Source organism: Chinchilla lanigera, unplaced genomic scaffold (assembly GCF_000276665.1).
Source record: "Chinchilla lanigera isolate Chin_1 unplaced genomic scaffold, ChiLan1.0 scaffold00027, whole genome shotgun sequence".
NCBI classification, from domain to species: Eukaryota; Metazoa; Chordata; class Mammalia; order Rodentia; family Chinchillidae; genus Chinchilla; species Chinchilla lanigera.
The window spans coordinates 9,428,988-9,449,184 of NW_004955428.1; the positions used below are offsets into that span (position 1 = coordinate 9,428,988).

The 20,197-nt window shown below is 34.3% G+C and overlaps 1 protein-coding gene across 1 annotated transcript in view; it reads right to left on the reverse strand.

Moving 5' to 3' along the window:
* Positions 1-4,490: 4,490 nt before the first annotated feature.
* Positions 4,491-20,197, reverse strand: part of Pcdh10 (protocadherin 10) — a 61,783-nt gene continuing 46,076 nt past the window's right edge. The window contains exon 5 of the mRNA XM_005386714.1: positions 4,491-5,005. Within this exon, the coding sequence (XP_005386771.1) occupies positions 4,935-5,005 (71 nt within the window). The 3' untranslated portion in view covers positions 4,491-4,934. The remainder of the gene's footprint in view (positions 5,006-20,197) is intronic.

Here is a 20,197-nt window from a genome sequence, read left to right on the forward strand (position 1 = left end):
TTTGGTTTTTCTCCGGTACCGGGAACCGAACTCACGACCTTGCGCTTGCCAGGCAGGCGCTTTTGCCGCTGAGCTAAATCCCCAGCCCCTACATTTGTTCTATAAATAGTGGCAACTGTATATTTTAAAAACAGGAAATAATTTTAGAAATGTAAATATTGTTATGAAAAGTTACATCACTTAGATAAATCTTTTATATTGGTATTTAAATACATAATTTAATAAAATTCAAACTGCAGCACTCATTCATATAATAGTCTTCATAGTATAGAATAAATTTGAACACATATAAAGTAGGTGATAAATGAAGATAAACTATTTTTCTGGAAAAAATCTGATCTGTGTTAAAAATGCATTTAAGTGCTTTCATATTCTTAGAATTATATCATTTGCTTGATCTCCTATTGTCAATTATTATTAATCTGATAATCTCTTTGTATAGATTTAACAATCCCTCTCCTTTCCAATATTTTCCAAGAAAGATTTCAAATAGTAAATACAAAAATCACAATCATCACCAAAGTACATAAATGGTCTAATTAACTTTGACTTCTAAAAGATACATTGAAAATAGTGATGAAGACCAAGAAATGTAGTGTTTACCCTGGCTGAAAGTTACATGTTAAAGATAAACTTACATGGTCCTGCAGTAGTTTTATGAGTGTGGTAGTTGATGGCAATGTTGAATTTAGCCAGAATGTGATGAATTCTGCAGCCACATCACAAATTTAAGTATTTCTCACAGGGCACACATGTAATTCATTTGTGATAGTGTCCAGACTTTTGTTTTTCTTAAGATGAAGTCTCAACAAGGTCGTCTCTTGCTAGCCATATACAAAAGTGATCTGAAAAGCCTATTTGCAAATCTCAAGAAAGAGATGTACATAGAACCAGTTGCACCTCACACTTCTCCCTTCATCTATAATCCATCTAAACAGATTTGGCGAACTACAGCCAAGCATAATAATATCTTTTCCTAGTATATATCATGTTCAATACAAATTCTATATGTATTAATCAATGGACTATGCCAATAATACAATGAAGAAAATGAAAGTCCTGCTCAAAAGTCGCAAAAAAGAAAAAAATAAATAAGGCACAATTTTGTTAGTAAGTTGTCTAAACCCAGTCAAATTTGAAATATTTGAAAAAGAACCTTAATCGTCTAATTCTTCATCTTAATCAACTAATTCTTCATCTTAATCTTCGTCTTCAACTTAGTCATCTAATTCTTCATCTAATTTTTCATCCTCTTTGATACAGACATAAAATCTGCTTCTTTTGTTCATTAAAGTTCAAATTCTGAAACTATTTTTCCACACTACTGTAAACCACATTCCTTGAAGCCTAATTTTCCTTTTCTGCAAAATATGTTGATCAACATTTCCCAAAACATATTCTTCATAACTCTCATTTAGGAATCTTGATTTTATAGGAAAATAATTTTTTCCCGTGGCATCGGTCAGTAAAAAGCTGTTACATCATTTTTCCTTTCTTCTGAAGAACTTCTGAGAGACTTTGAAAGTGCTAAAAATTATAAATGTTTCAGAAACTCAAATAGCATCAAATTTCCACTTGAATGCTAAAATTTCTATTTACCCACCATCCTGCTTTCCCCACCTCAATCTAATCAAAAGGGAAACTCTGTTGAGAAATTTTAGATAAGGAGATCTCTAAACTTCATTATAGTACAATGTAATTTACTATTCATTTTTCAAAACTATTCTTTTTATTTCCAATATTGTTACCATTAATCCCTACCATGTTTACACAAACAGAAACTGAACATATAAGACATAAAATATTCTAATAGTTTGGAGATGTAGAGGAAAGCATACAATCTACCACTTAAACCGGCAAGTCTTTTTATCACATTCACTAGCTTCTACCATAATCTCTCTCTTAATCACAGTGTTCTGTGGTTAAACTGCAGGAGGGATTTGCATATCAGAAATTTCTCTTTAAATTCAGTATATCAAATATCTATTTTGGATCTTATAAGTGAAGGATTACTCGTTAATGTTTGGTGCTTTATTTTATCATGTTCTCCATACTACCTAAGGGAACTAACAGCAAAGTTACATAGCTCGGAGGTCATTTCTAAGCTCCAATAGTCACTAGCTCTGGTAATTAAGACATAGGAAAGTTCAAGATTAGCATAACTGCCACATTTGTAAATGTGTTAAAGTTGTTACTTTTTCATATGTGTGTTATAATGACTAGAATACTGTTTGATACAGATGCAGCATTTTAATGAATATTAGCTTTCATTATAACTTTGTACTTAGCATTGATTTTACAATGAATGCTATTAGCCTGCCTTTGTTTGTGCCATGGTTTTTCATTATTAACAGCTCATTGTAGCTGGGCATGGTGGTACACATCTGTGCTCCCAAGTACTCAAGATGCCATTAAGAGGACTGCAAGTTTGAGGTCAGCCTGAAAAATGTAGAGAGAGTCTATCTCAAAATAAAATTTTAAAAAGGGTTGGGGCTGTAGATCAGCAGGGGGATGCAGGATTTCTTGCCTAGTTTGTATGAGGCTCTGTGTTCAATCCTCAGAAGAAACAAAGGAAAGAAAGACTGGAGAAAGGAAGGGAGGGATATAGGGAGGGAGAGGGAGAAAATGAGGAAAGGGGGAAAGAAAGCAGCAAGAAAAACTCATAGTAGGGATGCTCTTTTAATTTTAACAAAATAAGACGTGTTGCAACACCTACCACAAAGAAACAACTGTTCTTCATTTGGCAGAAAGTGAAACCACCTTAGTGGGTCAACAAAAGATTTGTAAGTTTTTGTTTTATTTGTTTTTGTTTTATATTTCTACTCAGAACTTCCACATGAATTCACTGAAGGGTTATAGCTCCAGATGATAAAATATTCTTCCTATAAAATGAAGACTTTAATATCATTCCATTTAAAATGCAATTCTTGAGCAAACTTTAGAAGTGAAAACTAATTTGAGGCTCTGAGTTAACCATAAAGCTTTAGGAAGTTCACATGATTTTAAGTAGTAAAATTAGAGGATAATACAGTTTAGAATATTTCAGAGTTACCATGGCATCCAGTACACATTGCCTACATACTTCCCATGGTATCAGTTCATAGGTAGTGGTTCTAATTGATTTTATGTATTAAGTTACATGTTTGAAGCCTGGAAGTTTCTTTTCAAATTTATGTCAATTATTTTAGAAAAAGAGCATTTTAGTAAATTGCTACATTAAAAAAAAAACTGTACTGTCAGTGCTAATTAAGAATTTTAAGTGGCAAGCTGTGCAAAGTGCCAAACATGATAAAATTTCTCAGCCTAGACTGAATATATAATTGTTACATTCATCCCTTATCCAATTCTACTTGCATCACTATTCGTTTCAAAACATATATTTTTAAAAAAATACTTACCCTCTTCCTCTGATTTCAAATTTTACCTGTTTAATATCTATGCATTCTCTAAAAACCAGAATTTAAGGTTATTGTTGCCTTGAATTTTAAAAGATGTTTCTTTCTACTAACAAACTGAGTTGCAGAAGATATTCCATTTATTGTTTGGAATATAATATCAGGAGAAGATATCCTCTGTTCATAGAAAACAGTTTCTCTTTCCATAGTTGATGCAGAAGAACAATTCTATTACATACTTTTACTTAATTCAAAGCAGTCAGAATAATTGCAGGATATGAAATGTAAACAGTATAAAGTAAAGTGTTCTAGAATCTGTTTCTAAATAAGCATAGTATTGATTTCACATCTTGAACATACAAAAAATTAGTTTCTTTGAGCTTTCTGCTGGTGGTAAAAAGAAATGTGAGTGATGTAAATACTCCAGATATGTCTGTCACTCAGAGTGAAACCCTTTCTGTGCAGAAAAAAAAAAAATTGTCACTGGACTCTCTACAGATTTGAAGACTGCATGTGGCTTTTTTATTGACTTACTGAAACGTAGCCTCCTCATCTATGCTGCCATCTCTCTGGCATGACAGCTCAGGTGGACGATTCCATCAGGAGACCACACTTTGTTTGACCACTTGGTGCCAGGTATCATCTTTGGGGAAGAGAGGTAAAGCTTTTGTTGGAGGGTATTTCTCGTGTTTCATTTAACATGTACTCACCCTTTGGTATTGAAAGAATAAAAAAAATACAAACTGATAAGGCTATCCGCAGGCAGAGTATTTCTGTAACCAAGGCAATCTCTGCAGTTACAAAGATCCTTCAATAATATGTCAAAAACTGACATCACTGTGGAAAGAGCTGTTCATTTCTATATCTCATTTTGGATTGATGTACATGCACTTTTATATCCTTCAGTTCAATATAACATTTGGCCTTTCATGTTCTCAGTTTAAGCTACAGGGAATTCAAAGCTATTTCAAAGTGTAATTATAGGAATCTGCATATAAAAGACTATATGTCCTACAGAGGGTTCCATGGAAAAGTAAACTCTTTCAAAGAAGAAAATTAAAAGTAATTCCCACAACTGAAACTCACTAAAGTTAATACATTTTTCATCTGATGAGAACAGCTTTATTTTTTTAATGCAAAGAGATTAATCCAGAATGTGGCAGGGATTATTTGTGAGGTAGAAGGGAGTATAGGAGAACAGAAAATTGAAGAGGAATGCAAAGGAAAGAGGAGTGTGTATTATTCATATTGTTTGAGACAGTGACATCACACTAAAAAGATCAGTTCATATTATTGTAACACACAGTATTATTTGGAATTACATATTGTATTAGTTATCTGTTGCTGCATAACAATATTCCCCATAGCATAGCAGCTTAATCCACAAACATTTATCTCACAGTTTGTATAGTTCAGAAATTTTAGCTCAGCTTAGCTGATGCCTCTGGTGAAAGTCTCTCCTGAGGTTGTAGACAAGCTGTTAGCAGAAGCTGCAGTCTTATCCAAATACTCAACTTGGGAGGATGCTTCTATGCTCACTCATGTTGTTGAAGCCTGGCCTCCATCCTTTGCCACGCAGGCCTCTCCACGAAGATGCCTCCACAGCATTTCTGCAAACAATTCAAAAAAAAGAAAAAAAAGGAAACAGTGTATAAGAAGTTGCTCTAAATGGGAAACACTGCACGTTTTAGACCTGATTTCAGATATTACCTTCCTTCCCTTCTATCACATTGACTTCTTAGAGTTGTGTATGTGGGTATGAACACCATGGGGGGCTATCATTCAGGACTATACAACCGGCTGTCTATCTTACACATACACATGAAAACTATTGCTGGTACTTTTTTATATGACAAAATACTGTTCAAAATGCAAATCTTATGAAAATACTTTTTCAACTGAAAGCAGTGCTACCCGAGGTCTTCAGTTTTTATGTTTTTTCTAAATATAATCTTGGTAGTTTAAGAAAGTTTCATAACTTTAAAATAAAGTTAAAGTTACTTAGAAGTTTAAAGTAACTGTTTTTATCATCTTTATGGAAAAATTGGCATTAAAAATGTCACAAACATAATTGTGTAAATTCTGAAGCTAACAAAGTACTTAGCACAGAAGTTATGTAGCATATGGTTATCCTATTCCCAAACAGTAAAATGTGTCTGTATGTGCCAATTCTTAATTACCAGCTCATTAACACTCAGGTGTCAATTGCTGGTGGCAAAGGCAATACCCACATGGCCTAGTTTCTGTCATGCACAGTGTAATTAAATTGACCTGAAATACTAGAGCTTGCTAGTTGACTGATACTATTTGGACACCAATTTCAGGCACTATTTAAAGTAGAGCAATATGGTGAATAAACCAATGTAATGACAGAAAAGACTAAATTTGACTTCAAATTGTAATTTCATTTGTAATTATAAGATTGAAGACAACTGAATAAATAATCACTGAAACAACCATGACAACACACATCATACTGTAGACTTTTAAATTATTGATCTGCCTACCACTTCTCCTGCATCAAGGGAGCCTGAGTTCTCCAGAGGAACCCTAGTGCCTAGCCCATATTCCTACACTATGGGACAGGCAGCCTGTGTAGGAAGTGCCCAGAACATTGCAGTTGGCTTGTCCAGAGGAACCCAGGGTAAATCCATTCTGGTAAGGGGAAACACTTTGCATACAGACTCCTAATTAATGATCAGTTATGTTATATAGCTACAGACACTACAGACATTGTGCAAATGGTCTAAAGTATAAAATCAATAGCTACCACAATTTTTCAGTTTCCAAATTGTGCTTATTGCTGATTTTACTACTGTAGTTTGGATATCATATGCATTGTAATCAGTTACTCTCACTTGTGTAATGATATTGGAAAGCTCTGGGGTAATAACCTCACCAGAGCCCTACATCAGAAGACTGGGGACTGACTCAAACAGAAATCAACATCCCACTCTCAATTAATTGGGAAGGTAGTATCTTGGGACAGATATAAACCAAGAATCTCCTACACACAGAAAATACCCCTGAAGTACAGTCATTTCCTGGGGAGGCCGTGATACTAGTGATATACTTACTTATTACCCAAACTCACAAAGATCATCCTGGAAAACTAAATAAAAATTTTTTGAAGTAGAAAATGTCAAGAGAAAGGAACAAAATGCCATCTCACATCTCCAGCCCACTGAGACCATATCCAGGAGAAACCAACATATAAGAAATTAAAAAGGACACATCTGAAATTTCTGCAATAATAGCAAGTGAAGTAAAGAGACAGTTCCATCAGGCTATAGAAGAAATTAGATCAGAAATAATCTCGCAGGTAAAACAATGATAACCATAATGAAAGAATTGTTCAGCAAATCTAAAGAAGACATAGATAAAAAATAGAAGACCATAGAAGAATGATGGAAACCCGAGTGAACAATATAAGAAAGAATTAAAATGCATAAAATGATTCAAAAAGATATCTAAGAAGTTAAAAATAAATTAAAAGCTGACAAAACTACTTGAAAGAAACAGAAGATAAACATTCAGACCATAAAAATAGCATTGAAATTAGCAATTACGGAAGGCAGGATCTCTAAAAAACAACAAGGAACAAGGAATAACAATTCAACAGCTGCAAGATGATGCAAAAAAGAAAAAACAGTATAAGACTGGAAGGTGTCAATGAAAAAGCAGGAGTCATCACAAATGACATTAAAAAACTATTTGCAGAAGTATTTTTCTGTGTTTTGTTTTTTTTTTTCCGGTACCTGGAATCGAACTCATGACCTTGCGCTTGCCGGGCAGGTGCTGTGCTGTGCTGCTGAGCTAAACCCTCAGCCCCTGAGAATTATCCATGAGCAGGAACACAGAAAAAACAGGGGTAGCTATTCTGTTTGCAGAGAATGTATCGTTCAAACCAAGATAAAAAGATATAAAAGATATAAAAGAGATAAAGACAGTCACTGTATAGCTGTTAGGGGAAAAATTCAAGCAAAAGCAATAACAATCATAAATATATATGCACCAAATACAAGAGCACCTAACTACATAACACAAATATTAATATACATGAAAAAATCAGAGGCTGGGGATATAGCTCCCCAACACCTGTCTGGCAAGTGCAAGGTCATGAGTTCGATTCCTGGTACTGCAAAAAAAAAAAAAAAATCAAATAAGCAATAACACCATCATAATGGGGGAACTTAACACCACGTTTTTACCAACAGATAGATCAACTAGACAAAAAGCAGAAATGATACAAACTTGTGAACAAATGGACTCACTGGACCCTTACAGAGGGTTCCACTCCACAACAGCAGAATGTACATTCTTCTCAGCTGCAAATAGGACAGTCTCTAAAATAATCGTATAGTAGCCCATAGAACATGCTTAAGTAAATGCAAAGGAATTAAAATCATCCCATGCACATTATTGGAATATAATGCAATGAAACTGGGAATTATTGACAAAAAGAACTGCAAAAACTCCATAAACACATGAAAATTAATAATACAATCCTGAACAAGCAATGGGTCACAGGTGAAATTAAACAATAATTACAATCAAATGAAAATGGGGGTATAACTTATCAGAATCTGTGGCATGTCATGAAAGCAGTGTTCAGAGGAAAATTTATAATGCTGACTTGACACATCAAGGAAACAGAATGAGCACTAATAAACAACCTAGTGTTGCACCTCAAGTCAAGCCCAAAGCTCAAAGAAGGGGGGAAATTAAAAAGATAAGAGCAGAAATTAATGCAATGGAGACTAAGAAAAAAATAGAAAGAATTAATTAATTGAAGGATTGGTTCTTTGGAAGAATAAATAAAATTGATAAACTCTTAGCCAAATTTGCCAAAACAAAGAAAGAAAAAAATCACATATTGATACAATAAGAAGCAGAAAAGGGTGGAATCATAAAGATCTTGTAGAAAATCAGATCACCAATAGCTGCTTCATAAATATTTATTCCTATAAAACGGAAAACACAGGAAAAATGGACAGATTCCTAGATATATATGAATTACCCCAGCTGAATCAAGAAGATGTAAAAATCCTGAATAATCCAATATCACTCAGTGAAGTTGAAAATGTAATTAAAAACTTACAAAAAAGAAAAGCACAAGCATTGATGGATTCATAGCTGAAATCTTCAAGAAATTTAAAGAAAATTTAACATCAACACTCCTCAAACTATTTACTGATATTGAAAGTGAAGAAATTCTCCCTAACCCATTCCTGGAAGCAAGTATTATCCAGATAACAAAACCAGAGAAAAACTCAACCAAAGAAGAGAACTACAGGCTAATCTCTCTAATGAATGCTAGGAGAAAGAATGCAGCAAATCATTAAGAAGATTATACACCATGACCAAGTGGGATTCATCCCAGGAATTCAGGGATGGAGTAATATATGCAATTCAATAAATGTAATACGGGATATTAACAGAGCCACAGACAAAAAACTCATACAATCATCTCAATAGATACAGAAAAATCTTTTGATAACATCCAATACTCATTCATGATAAAAACCTTACAGAAAATAAGAATAAATGATCTTTACCTCAATCTGACCAAAGGTACCTATGACAAAGCAACAGACAACGTCATACTAAATGTACAAAAACTGGAAAATTTCACTGTAAAATCAGGAATAATACAATGATGTCTACTATCATCAATCCTATATAATATAGTTCTGGAAACATTAGCCGGAGCAATTAGACAAAAGAGAGAAATAAAAGGAACTAGGATAGGAAAGGAAGAAGTGAAAATATTATTATTCACAGACGACATGATTCTTTACATAGAAGACCTCAAAACCTTCACCAAAAGACTTCTAGATTTAATAACCAAATTCAGTAATGTAGCTAGATACAAATCAACACTCAAAAATCAATAGTATTCCTGTCCACAAACAACAAACTCATTGAGAGAGAAATTAGGAAAACCAAACCATTCACAATAGCATCCAAATGAATGAAATACTTAGGAATCACGCTAACAGAGGAAGTAAAAGATCTATACACAGAAAATTACAGTACTCTGGAAAAAGAGATTAAAGAAGATTTAAGAAAATGGAAAGATATTCCTTGCTCATTCATAGGAAGAACAACATTTTGAAAGTAGTCATAGTCCTAAAACTCTTAAACAGATTTAATGCAATCCTAATGAAAATATCATTAGCATACCTCAGAGTTAGGGAAAACATTCCCAAAATTCATCTGGAATCAGAAGGAATCTAGAATAGAAAAGGCAATCCTGGGTAACAAAGGCAAGACGGGGGTATCAAAATTCCTGACTTGAAATTATACTACAAAGATGCTGTGATAAATCAGAATGGTACCAGCAAAAGAACTGGACATGAGGATCAATGGAACACATTAGAAGATGCAGACACAACTATAAACACACTCAGCCACTGTATCTTTGACAAAGGGGTCAAACATATTCACTGGAGGAAAGATAACTTCTTTAATAAATGGTGCTCAGACAACTGGTTTTCCACATGCGAAAGACTAATACTAGACCCATATCTATCACTATGCACCAAAAGGAAGTCAAAATGGCTTAAATACCTAAATATTAAAACAAAAACACTAGATCTACTGGAAGAGAAAGTAGATGGAAGTCTTGAAAACATAGGAGTAGGCAGAGAGTTCATGAACAAAAACCAAACTTCACAGGAAATACTTCAAAGAATCAATCAATTGGGATCTCATTTTACTGAAAATTTTTTGCACATCAAAAATATCACCAACAGACTAAAAAGAAAACCCACTAATTGGGAAAAAAAACTTAGCCACCTCTCCCTCAGACAAAAGATGTCTATCTAGACCATATAATGAATTAAAACTAAATCAGGTCCCCCAAATTTAAAGATCCAATCCAAAAATGGGCTTCTGAGATGTATACACACTTCTCAGATGAAGAAACACAGATGGTAAATAAATATATGAAAAAGTCTGCAACAGCACTGGTCACTTGAGAAATGCAAATTAAAACAACACTGAAATTCCATCTCACCCCAGAAAGAATGGCTATCATCAAGAAATCAACCAATAACACATGTTGGAAGGGCTGTGGGGAGAAAGGAGCATTTCTCCACCGTTGGTGGGAGTGTAGACTGGTGAAAATACTGTGTAAATTAATGTGGATCTCCGTCAAAATACTAGGATTAGAGGTCCCATTTAACCCAGCTACTCTCCTTCTCGGTATTTTTCCAGAGAAACTGAAAACATCACACCGCAGTGATATATGTGCAACCACGTTTATACCAGCACAATTAGCCATCGCTAAAGCTTGTAAACAACCCAAATGCCCATCAACTGAGGAATGGATAAAAAAGATGTAGTATTTTATACAATGGAGTATAGCTACAAAGAAAGATAAACTTGAGGCCTTTACAAGTAAATGGATGCAACTAGAGATCATACTCTTAAGTGAAATAAATCAAACTCACATATGTAAATTTCATATTGTCTCCCTAGTGTAAGAAAGTGAAAGAGTAAATAAAATCCAAAAGGTACAGTAGATGTTGTTAAAGGGAAAGAAATTGATCAAAAGGAAAGAACAACTGAGATAGGGGATATGAGAAAAAGCAGGAAGGGAATATATATGTATACACACATACATACACACACGATAGCTAAGAATATTGCACTACTGATTTCTACTGGTTTATTGAAAGGAACAGTTGATGCCTAATGGTTTGATCAATTTTGAATGTGTATATCTGGTAATCTAAGCAACTACTTTGAAGATAACAATATTTAATATGACAACAATTGTTAATTTCCTATCAAGTTGTTTTAAAATTCTATATTTTTTTATTCTCTTTAAAATTAAAAAAAGTATTGATCTAAAATTCCTTTAACTTTCAAGATAATGATAAAGTTGTTTCAAAAGAAGTGGAAAATAATTTTTAATGGTGACATTTGTGGAAACAGTGTAGTTTGTATTTATTCATACATGATGAAATAAATGAATTATTCAATTTAAACTTTAGTAACTACAAGAAATGATTCAATTGCAAATGTATCAGTGTTTTACAAAAAAACATAATAAAATAAGAATAGAACCACATATTCAAGCTGTCAGTAATGCGAGATAGTCTCTAAGTTTTGTCATTATGAACAAATTTCAAATTTCAGGCTTCTAGGTCAAATGACAGGAGAGATAAATTCATGCTCTAACCTTTCTTCCGTATAAAACTTCATTAAAATGAAAAGAAAAATTTAAAGGAAAAACTTACAAGGAGTAAGGAAAGACAACATAAACCAAGGAAACAACTCTGACAGCACTTTGGAAATTTGGGAATATATCAATAAGTTGATTATTGCAATTGATCAGTATTATTATCATTGAGAATATTTCAGCCTTTGCTGGAAAAAAGCGTATGATGAGGAAATATGATGTTTTCCACAGAAAGTTCAAAAGACTGAAGAATTGAGAAGGCAAATGAGCTGTTCCCTCGCAGTGAGGGTAAAATGAAAAGCAGAATCAAACATGTACAAAGCACTTAGAATTTCCCCATGTCTTCATGTACTGCACACAGGTAAGTGATCAAGTACTTTCTTTGGTTAGGAGATAGGAGGTTTAACCCCTAGTGAGTTTAAAATAGAGAAAATGCTCAGGTTAGAGGACAGTAACCCTAGTTTAATGTACAGTTATCACACCAAGAAAAACTTGGATCTTCCCAGATTATTATCTCCCAATTAGTTTCCAAAACACAAGCAGCCAAGCTTATACTTCTATACAGAAGATGTTCAGATTTTCTCTTGCATATCTAAATTTCTGAAGAGAAAAAAACTATACCTAATGATAGTAATATCGGAAGTTCTCCAATTAAGTAGTCCATCCGTACCCACAGACAAAGATAATCACAAACCTTTTCAGCAACAGAGTTTATCTTTAGCATTACAGAACTCCCTTGTCCCCAGTTTTGAGCAACCAGTTGAATACCACTGTTTGTTTTTTTTTGGTACTTGGATCAAATCAGAGCTTCATGTATATCAGACAAAGAGTTCTACTACTGAGCTGTATCCTTAGCCAAACATTTTGAAAATTCTCAAACAATTGCAGGAAAGAGAGACTAATCCAAAGAAATAGGTAAAATGAATTATCATACCTGTAGTCAGACATGAAGAGAAAGGATTTCATGTTAAAAGGGTTCCAAGTAGCTTTAGACTATTTAGATTAGCTAAAGAATATTCAGAACAAAAACAACTGTTAGTCTGAAATCAATAGTAATAATAAAATAGAAAAACTAAATGGAAATTTGAAAATAAACACCTAAAAAGAAAAAAAATCTCAATAAAAGGTTGGAAAATAAACATGTTATAAACACAATTAAATCTCTCAGAAAGATTTTGGAAATTTAGAAAAAAAAAGGAAGAAAAAGTATAGATAATGTTCATCAGTAGATAAGTTTCAACACACAATAATAAGAAATTTTTAAAAATGAAAAAAGGGAAAAAATAATGAAAACAGTAATTTTTAAAAACTGTCAAAACTTGAAAGAGTTGGATTTAAACTCCCAAAGAGTTTACTAGGTACCTGCATTATGGATGAAAATAGATCCATATCAAGCTATGCACTGCTATGAAATTTCAGAATTTAAAAGCAAGCAGATCATCTCAAAAATTTAAAGGGTTTGAGGATCCTCATTAACATTTACAAAAATGCTCTACTTTGAAGACAATATAGAAACCCTTTAAAACAAGCATAAGCTTAACATCAGGCAAATTTAACTTGAACCAAAATTGACCAAGATATAAATTTTTTGAATGTGTGAAGAAATATTTCTTTGTCCTTTTACATTTCATATTGCTCATCCATCCTTGAGTGTAAAGGATTGAAATTAAGTCTCAGTGCCATGTTCTGCCTGTATATTTAGTATAAACAAAAAGGCACATAGTCTAACTTCAAATTTTCTTCCCATTTGCTCCAGAAGATCAGATTCCTGTGCCAGACAATGCCCCTTATCAGGGCGACCAGGAAAAAGTCTCGCTACTCTGAGCAGTGGGTTTCAGTTCCCCAATAACACAGACAATCATTGAAAAAAGCCAGTCACACTGACCCCGGGGGGTCAGTGTGACTCGACCTTGTGCACTCCAGCTTCATCTTCCATCCCCATAAAGCTAGAGTGGGAACCTTCACCAACAGTGTGAATAGGAGACAAGCAAAATAACCATTTGCATACTCTGTTTTCTCTTCAGATTGTATACATCTTTTGCCTTTTAAAATAAGCATTTGCAGAATAGTACAACTTCAACTGAGAATATTTGATTGACTAATTAGCATCTCTTGGGTGGACTAGGTGGTTTTATGATTTTGTGAAGGTTTCCTGGGATCAAAGCACCAACTGCTGGTAGACTTGTACTTTGGCATGATATTTCCCTTTTTTTTCCCTAAACTAGCCTTAAATTAAAAACGAAATGAAAAATACGTAATAGAAAATAGAGAGCTCAATCTTTTGCAAATGGGGAGGGGACCAAAACATAAAGGGTGGAGGAAGGGAAGGGAAGGGAGGGCAGAAGCATGAAAAAAGAAGTGAAACATGTCATCTACATGTATCAATTTCCCGTGATAAAAGTAATCATTATTTACTGCAGATATAAACTAATAAAAAATTGAAACCAGGAAAAAGAATTATTAATTTACTATGTTTCCACATAACCGTATGTTTGGGTTTGGTCAGCTTTTACAGGAGGTCTAGACTACTGCCCATAAAAGTAGCAATGACATAGCACCTAAAAGTTATATTAGTTCTAGAGTCTCACTTAACCAAGCTTAAGTTAGAGATCTTTTGTCAGTACATCTATCTTGGTACCCATAATTAGCTGCTTGAGACTGTCAAGTTTACACTAATTGTGATTGTGGACCCCTACACACACCAGGAGGAACCCAGGGGCAGTGTATTATAAGGTTTGTGGAAAGGAAAGACATAGCTCTACCTTAGGGAGAATTAATTATGGCACAAAGGTATGGTGTCCAGACAGGCTAATGAGAGTCATTCTTCAAGTCAGGATAATGACCTTTTTCATTGCTACAGCACTGTTTCCCTTACTGGTGTCTGTCCCATGAGTTCCCCAGATTCCCAGGGATATGAAGGTGTACATCCATGGTAGCTCACCATCCAAGTAGTGATGAAAACAATGCTGATGAATGTTTAGGAGCATTTGGTAGCAGACCCGCCCCAAATACTAAGGCAATGCAGTGGATCTCCTAGTGAAATACCTGTGGCCAGTGTGCATAGGTTTTTTATAACACTGTTGCTTACTAGCATACCAGAAGACAGATCTATGACAGGGCTTATCTGCCCTCCAGTCCTAATCCACACATTTTCTACACTTATGACATGCAAGCATCTCAGGTTCCATTATTGTCTATTCAGGGAGATACCACTGAAGTTTATGTGATGGAAGACCACCTCACTTTGGAGCCTTCTTTCATATGGTCATGTGCCTAATTCACATTCCAGGGAAGCTCTTATACTCCATAAAATCCTCAGTTCATCTTCAAGATGTACATTAATGGCAATGTTTTAAAGAGCCAGCTGTGGTGTAAGGGCTAAAATGAAGACTCAGTATCATGTGCTGGCTTGATATCTGACATAAGCAGTATGTCAGTGTTATGTCTTGTTCTAACACAACCTGGTTCACTCAGCTCTCAAAGATAAGAGACTCTAGTTAGACAACACTTATCCTTCAGCGGGGAGCCAGCCATAGTTCCTTCTTTCCCATTGGTAGGATTTCTATTCTAGATGAGTGCCCTCAGAATTGTTCAAACACTTCAATCCATCCTTGGGTAGAGATTTTTCACTCTTTCTTGAGTGCAACAGCAATGTGTCCTCCTCATGTGCTCTGTGCTCTCTTCTCCCAGGTCATGAGAACATATGATACTAGGAGACTGTTTTCATTCCCACCTGTCTTTCTAGCTTGTGTGTGTGTGTGTGTGTGTGTGTGTGTGTGTGTGTGTGTGCGCCCCATCCCTATGACCCTAGGTAAGAATTCCTTCCTCACTAATGAGGTAAATAGGATCAAAAGAATCCTTTACCTACCTTCCTATATTTCTTTCATTATTTGTCTAAATTAGTGAGCCCAGTTTGGTGGGTTTATTAGGTGGCATGACAATCATTTTGTGAAATCAGATTATTTACTTATTCTTGGTGATTCAGCAGTGTGCTAAATATGATTTTTGTGTGAGATGGACTCATTTGACTCTAGTTTAGTTTATTCTCCATTAACAGAACATGTTGCTAAGCAGAATAAAAATGCACATATTAAAACAATATTAAAATCTTACTTTGCAAATCTATTAAAAACATTCAGAACTAACTGGAGTTTCTAAGGCGAAATTTAATGATACCTTATACATTAGAATCACCATATGTTATGGGACAAGAATTAAAAATTTAACATATAAAGTGAGGTTCTACATGCTATGAGTTTATATATTTTTCAGTGTAATTACTCTTGCAATTTAAAATTAAAATAAGACACAGACCAGAAGCCTCCCTTGAGACAAGCTAAGAATTGAAGGAAAAAGAAGAGTTAGGCAAATTAAGGCTTGTGCTCATGTTCTTCCATGAATTGATCTACATTACTCTTGCCTCCTTTATACATGTGATTAGGACCGCAACATTTCAAGGCCCTATTCTGCCCCAGAGTGCTGTTATTGTGAAGGGTCCACTTAAAGAAAACATAGAAAATAAGATAATTGCCAGTCAATGTTAGATGGCAGTTGATATACACATATGGAAACAAAAGTTTTTGGTTTTGAAAAAAAATATTTGCAAAAAGCCATTAGAACTCATGTGAAAACAAAAGCTAAAATAAGTTTCTATAATTTCTTTCTCTTTTTTTTTTGTCTTTTTGAGACAGGGTCTCCCTATGCAGTTCACCTTGGCCTTGAGCTCACTTTGTATCCAGGCTTGTCTTCAATTTGCAACTATCCTCCTGCCTCAGCCTCCCAAGTGCTGGGATTACAGGTATGTGCCACCCTGCCTGGCTTATAAATGTCTTACTACTATGAATTCTTATTGCATTGTGTATTATCACATGTATTACTGAAAATGCCAGAGGGATTTGCTTAATCTCTGTCCTTTGTATGTTGGTGAATCCCACTCTTGCCAAATACACTAGCCAAATTTCCTCAAATTTAAAAAAAATAAATATTATACTTCATGTGTCATATATTTATTTCCAATCATAATTGATGAAAAATCTTTAGATAAAAATTCAAGAAATAACCCTCAAATATTACAGAGAAAATAAAATAGAATGCAGAATGGACACTATCATTTGGTGTTAGAATAAAAAAATACAAAATTCTCCGGTATTGGTTCAATATCATGCAGTTCAGGTCCTACTTGGTCAATGAAGATAGTAAAACTTAAGCCACAGCTTTCTAAAATATTAAAAAGCCCTTCTACATACAAGATTACATTCCTGCATGAACTTTTCCTTTTCTCTGATATTATCTTGTTCAAAGGTGGTATGGTCTATTCAAGCACAGAAAGCCACTCAGAACCACATCTCCTAGCTTCTCTCTCTGCATCTTCAGCCAGCTGACCATCTAATTATTGAGGAAGTGCTATCTATTTATCCTTTGAAGTGGCTCTAGATTTGTCCTTTCCCTTTCAGTTTTTCTAATCTTGTCTGTGGGTTAATCATGATCAAGTGTCAGCTAGCTACAGATTCCTAGCAGTCTTTCATTTCCCTAATTTCTATTTTGTTTTCTTCAAAAGATGATATGAGTTATCATTTTATTCAGTGTAAATTAGACTTTTCTCAGTTACCTACAGCATTTATTTTCATCTTCTAATTATTGTTATTATATCTAACTGATCCATACAGTGCTAAAACTGGTGCCTCACAAGTCAATATTACTTCTTAAATTAAAACTGCGCTGGTAACTAAATCTTTAAAAATTATCTAATATCCTTTTTTTTATTCCCCAGACTGATTTATAGCAGATAACTTGCTGCACATCTTGGCAGCAGCATTCTCCACCCAGAATCACAGTCCTGCGACCTTGCTGATCACTTTATGGAAGGTTATGCCAGGACCACAAGCCTCTGTGGGTTTTGCTACTGGTACTGGAAATATTACCCATTCCACTTCCTAAAATTACCAAGCTGTATTTTAGGATTAGTGTAACATCTTTTAAACGAGTAATATTGATAAATTTTGTTTGTTTTTTCAGTGATGGGGAACAAACCTAGTCCTCCCTGCATGCTGGGCAAGTTCTTTACCCCCGAGCTACACTGAGTTAGCCTTCTGATCCTGTGAAGAATTGATTTGTTTGTTTTGATTTTATCAAAACGGAAAAGAAACAAAGTACACATCTGGAACCCATCCCTATGAAGTAACCTGGTACTGTATTTAGAAATATAATATATCCCTTTTCTTTTTTATTTTTTCTGGGGCATAGTGTATCTAACTTTATTTTATTTTTTGTCATCTTTAAACTAGAATTATCCAATAAGCACCTATTTCATCACTTTTCTCCATGTTTTAATTTTAGGTGTTAAGCTGAATGTTTCTGTGTCTCTGTCTTTGTCTCTCTCAAACTCGCGCACACACACACTCACACACACACACACACATACACACACACACACACACACATATCTCATTCAACTTGACTTGTTATGTTTCACTGTGATCATTGTGTTGTCTCACTCTGCGGTCTTTGTCATCCTACCATAAGTAAGAATGATTTTCACCCAATGACAAAAACACTAATTATTGATTTCATAGTGTTAAAATCTTAAGTTATCATCTTGATAAACAAAAATGACTGTAGCTTTTAAACCAGGAGTTTTGATATTCGAAGACTAATTTATAGAGGGGCATATGTAAAAGCTGCTTACCTACAAGACGATTGTGTCTTCCTTCAAATATGTACTTTGTGCTCACTAGTACCTATCACTCATGTACACTCACATGCAACCCTATTTTGAGAGAATTCTATCATAAGGTAACTTAAAATTGGCTATCCATGCGATTATTGATTAGAAAATACAAATCAATATGTAATACAACAACCATTGCTAATTTCCTATCACTTTGTCTGAATTTCAGTGTTGCCTGTATCGTTATAGTGTTATTTTGTAAATGTATGTATGTGTGTTAATATGCTTTCGTTCTCCTAGTTTTTAAAATAAAAAACAAAGATACAACTAAGGATTAAAAACTCTCACTTTTGGAAAAATCAGTGTTTTAGGATTATTCAATTACCATGCCAATACTTGTAGTCTTCCTTATATCATGATCAAGAACTACTCACAATGAGAAGTAGAGGCAGAGGACGAAGATAGTGGTACAGATAACTTGATTCAGACATTATTTACATGTTTCTTATTCCCAGACAGATATGTTGAGGAATTCCCACTGATTATCAACTTCTCGAAAGAAAATGAATAAAAAGTAAAGCAAAGGCAAACAAAACAAAACTTCAACAATGGAATGTTCTCATTAGACATTCCTACATGATTTAACAAATTCTATTTAAAATATAAATGCCCCCTTAGTCATACATTCACATGAGCTACCATATTTTAACTGGAAGATTTAAAATTTAGATTTCATAAGAAGGAAATAGACCTTTTAATTGATTCAGAAAAACTGGAAATTTTAGAAATATTTTAAACAGCCGAAGGATAGCTCCAAGCAAGGACTGCCAAACCGTAGACTGCAAACATCAAGCAGTCTAAAAAAAGAATAAAACAATCCAATTTTTTGAGCAAATACTAAATATTGCTCAAATTCATTTGTAAAATGCATGCTAGCTGTATAAAAAATAATCATGAGCATAGTACTATGTGAAAAATATCACACGCAAAAACATATGATTCTATCCAACGGGAAGAGTTTCCCCCAAAATTTATTTGTATGGAAGTAGATATTCAAAGAGGACATTGGCATCAAGGGGGAAATTTGGTCTTTCCTAGTGCAATCATAAATGAGTATGCGCAGTTTTCAACACAGGGCACTGAAGAAAGGAAACTGAGGGTGATGACTACAATATGCACCCTTGAGTTGCCTCTCTGCACTTTACACCAACACTGAATGGAGTGTTAGAAGTGAAGAGAAGCTGGGGGAAAACCAAAAGGAGCTACTTTCATCTCGAGATTCGGAAACTGGTACTGCTTGCATACACTCTGGAATTGTGAGAAAGGAATTATTTCTATACTCAGACTACATTATACACATTCGATAACCAAGAACACTGGTGAAGTAAGGGCGAAATAGCATTAATAAACGTATATACTACTTGCATGTTGATGTTATGGTGTACATTTCACACACTTCAGTTCATTAATTTTTATCTACATCCCACAGCTAATGTACTTATCCATATTTTACAAAGGGTAAAGAGCAATATTCAGATGTGAAGTAACTTTTCAGAAATATTTTTCCACACTTTCCAAACTATTGAAGAGAATTTAAATCAGAAAGAGTGATGGTAAGATGCAGTGTTTTTTAAGCATTTTGGGAAATGCTTCACAGAATGAAATAGTTCTTAAAATGTGACTTTATTCACACTTGAATCTGAAAAACGTTTTGCAAAGAACTGCTTACTTTCGCATGAATGATGTGTTTGATACAGTGCTACCTACTTTTTCCCCCTATTTATTTATTTGGTTTCTGTTATCATCTTCATATATTAAATTGATGTGATAGGCCATTTAGTGGTTTGGGCCATAGTTTTTAACATTTAATTATTTAGTATTATTGTGGAATTTCTTTGATCCCCAAAACAAGCTAGAATTTTTTTTCTGAAGGCAGATATCAGA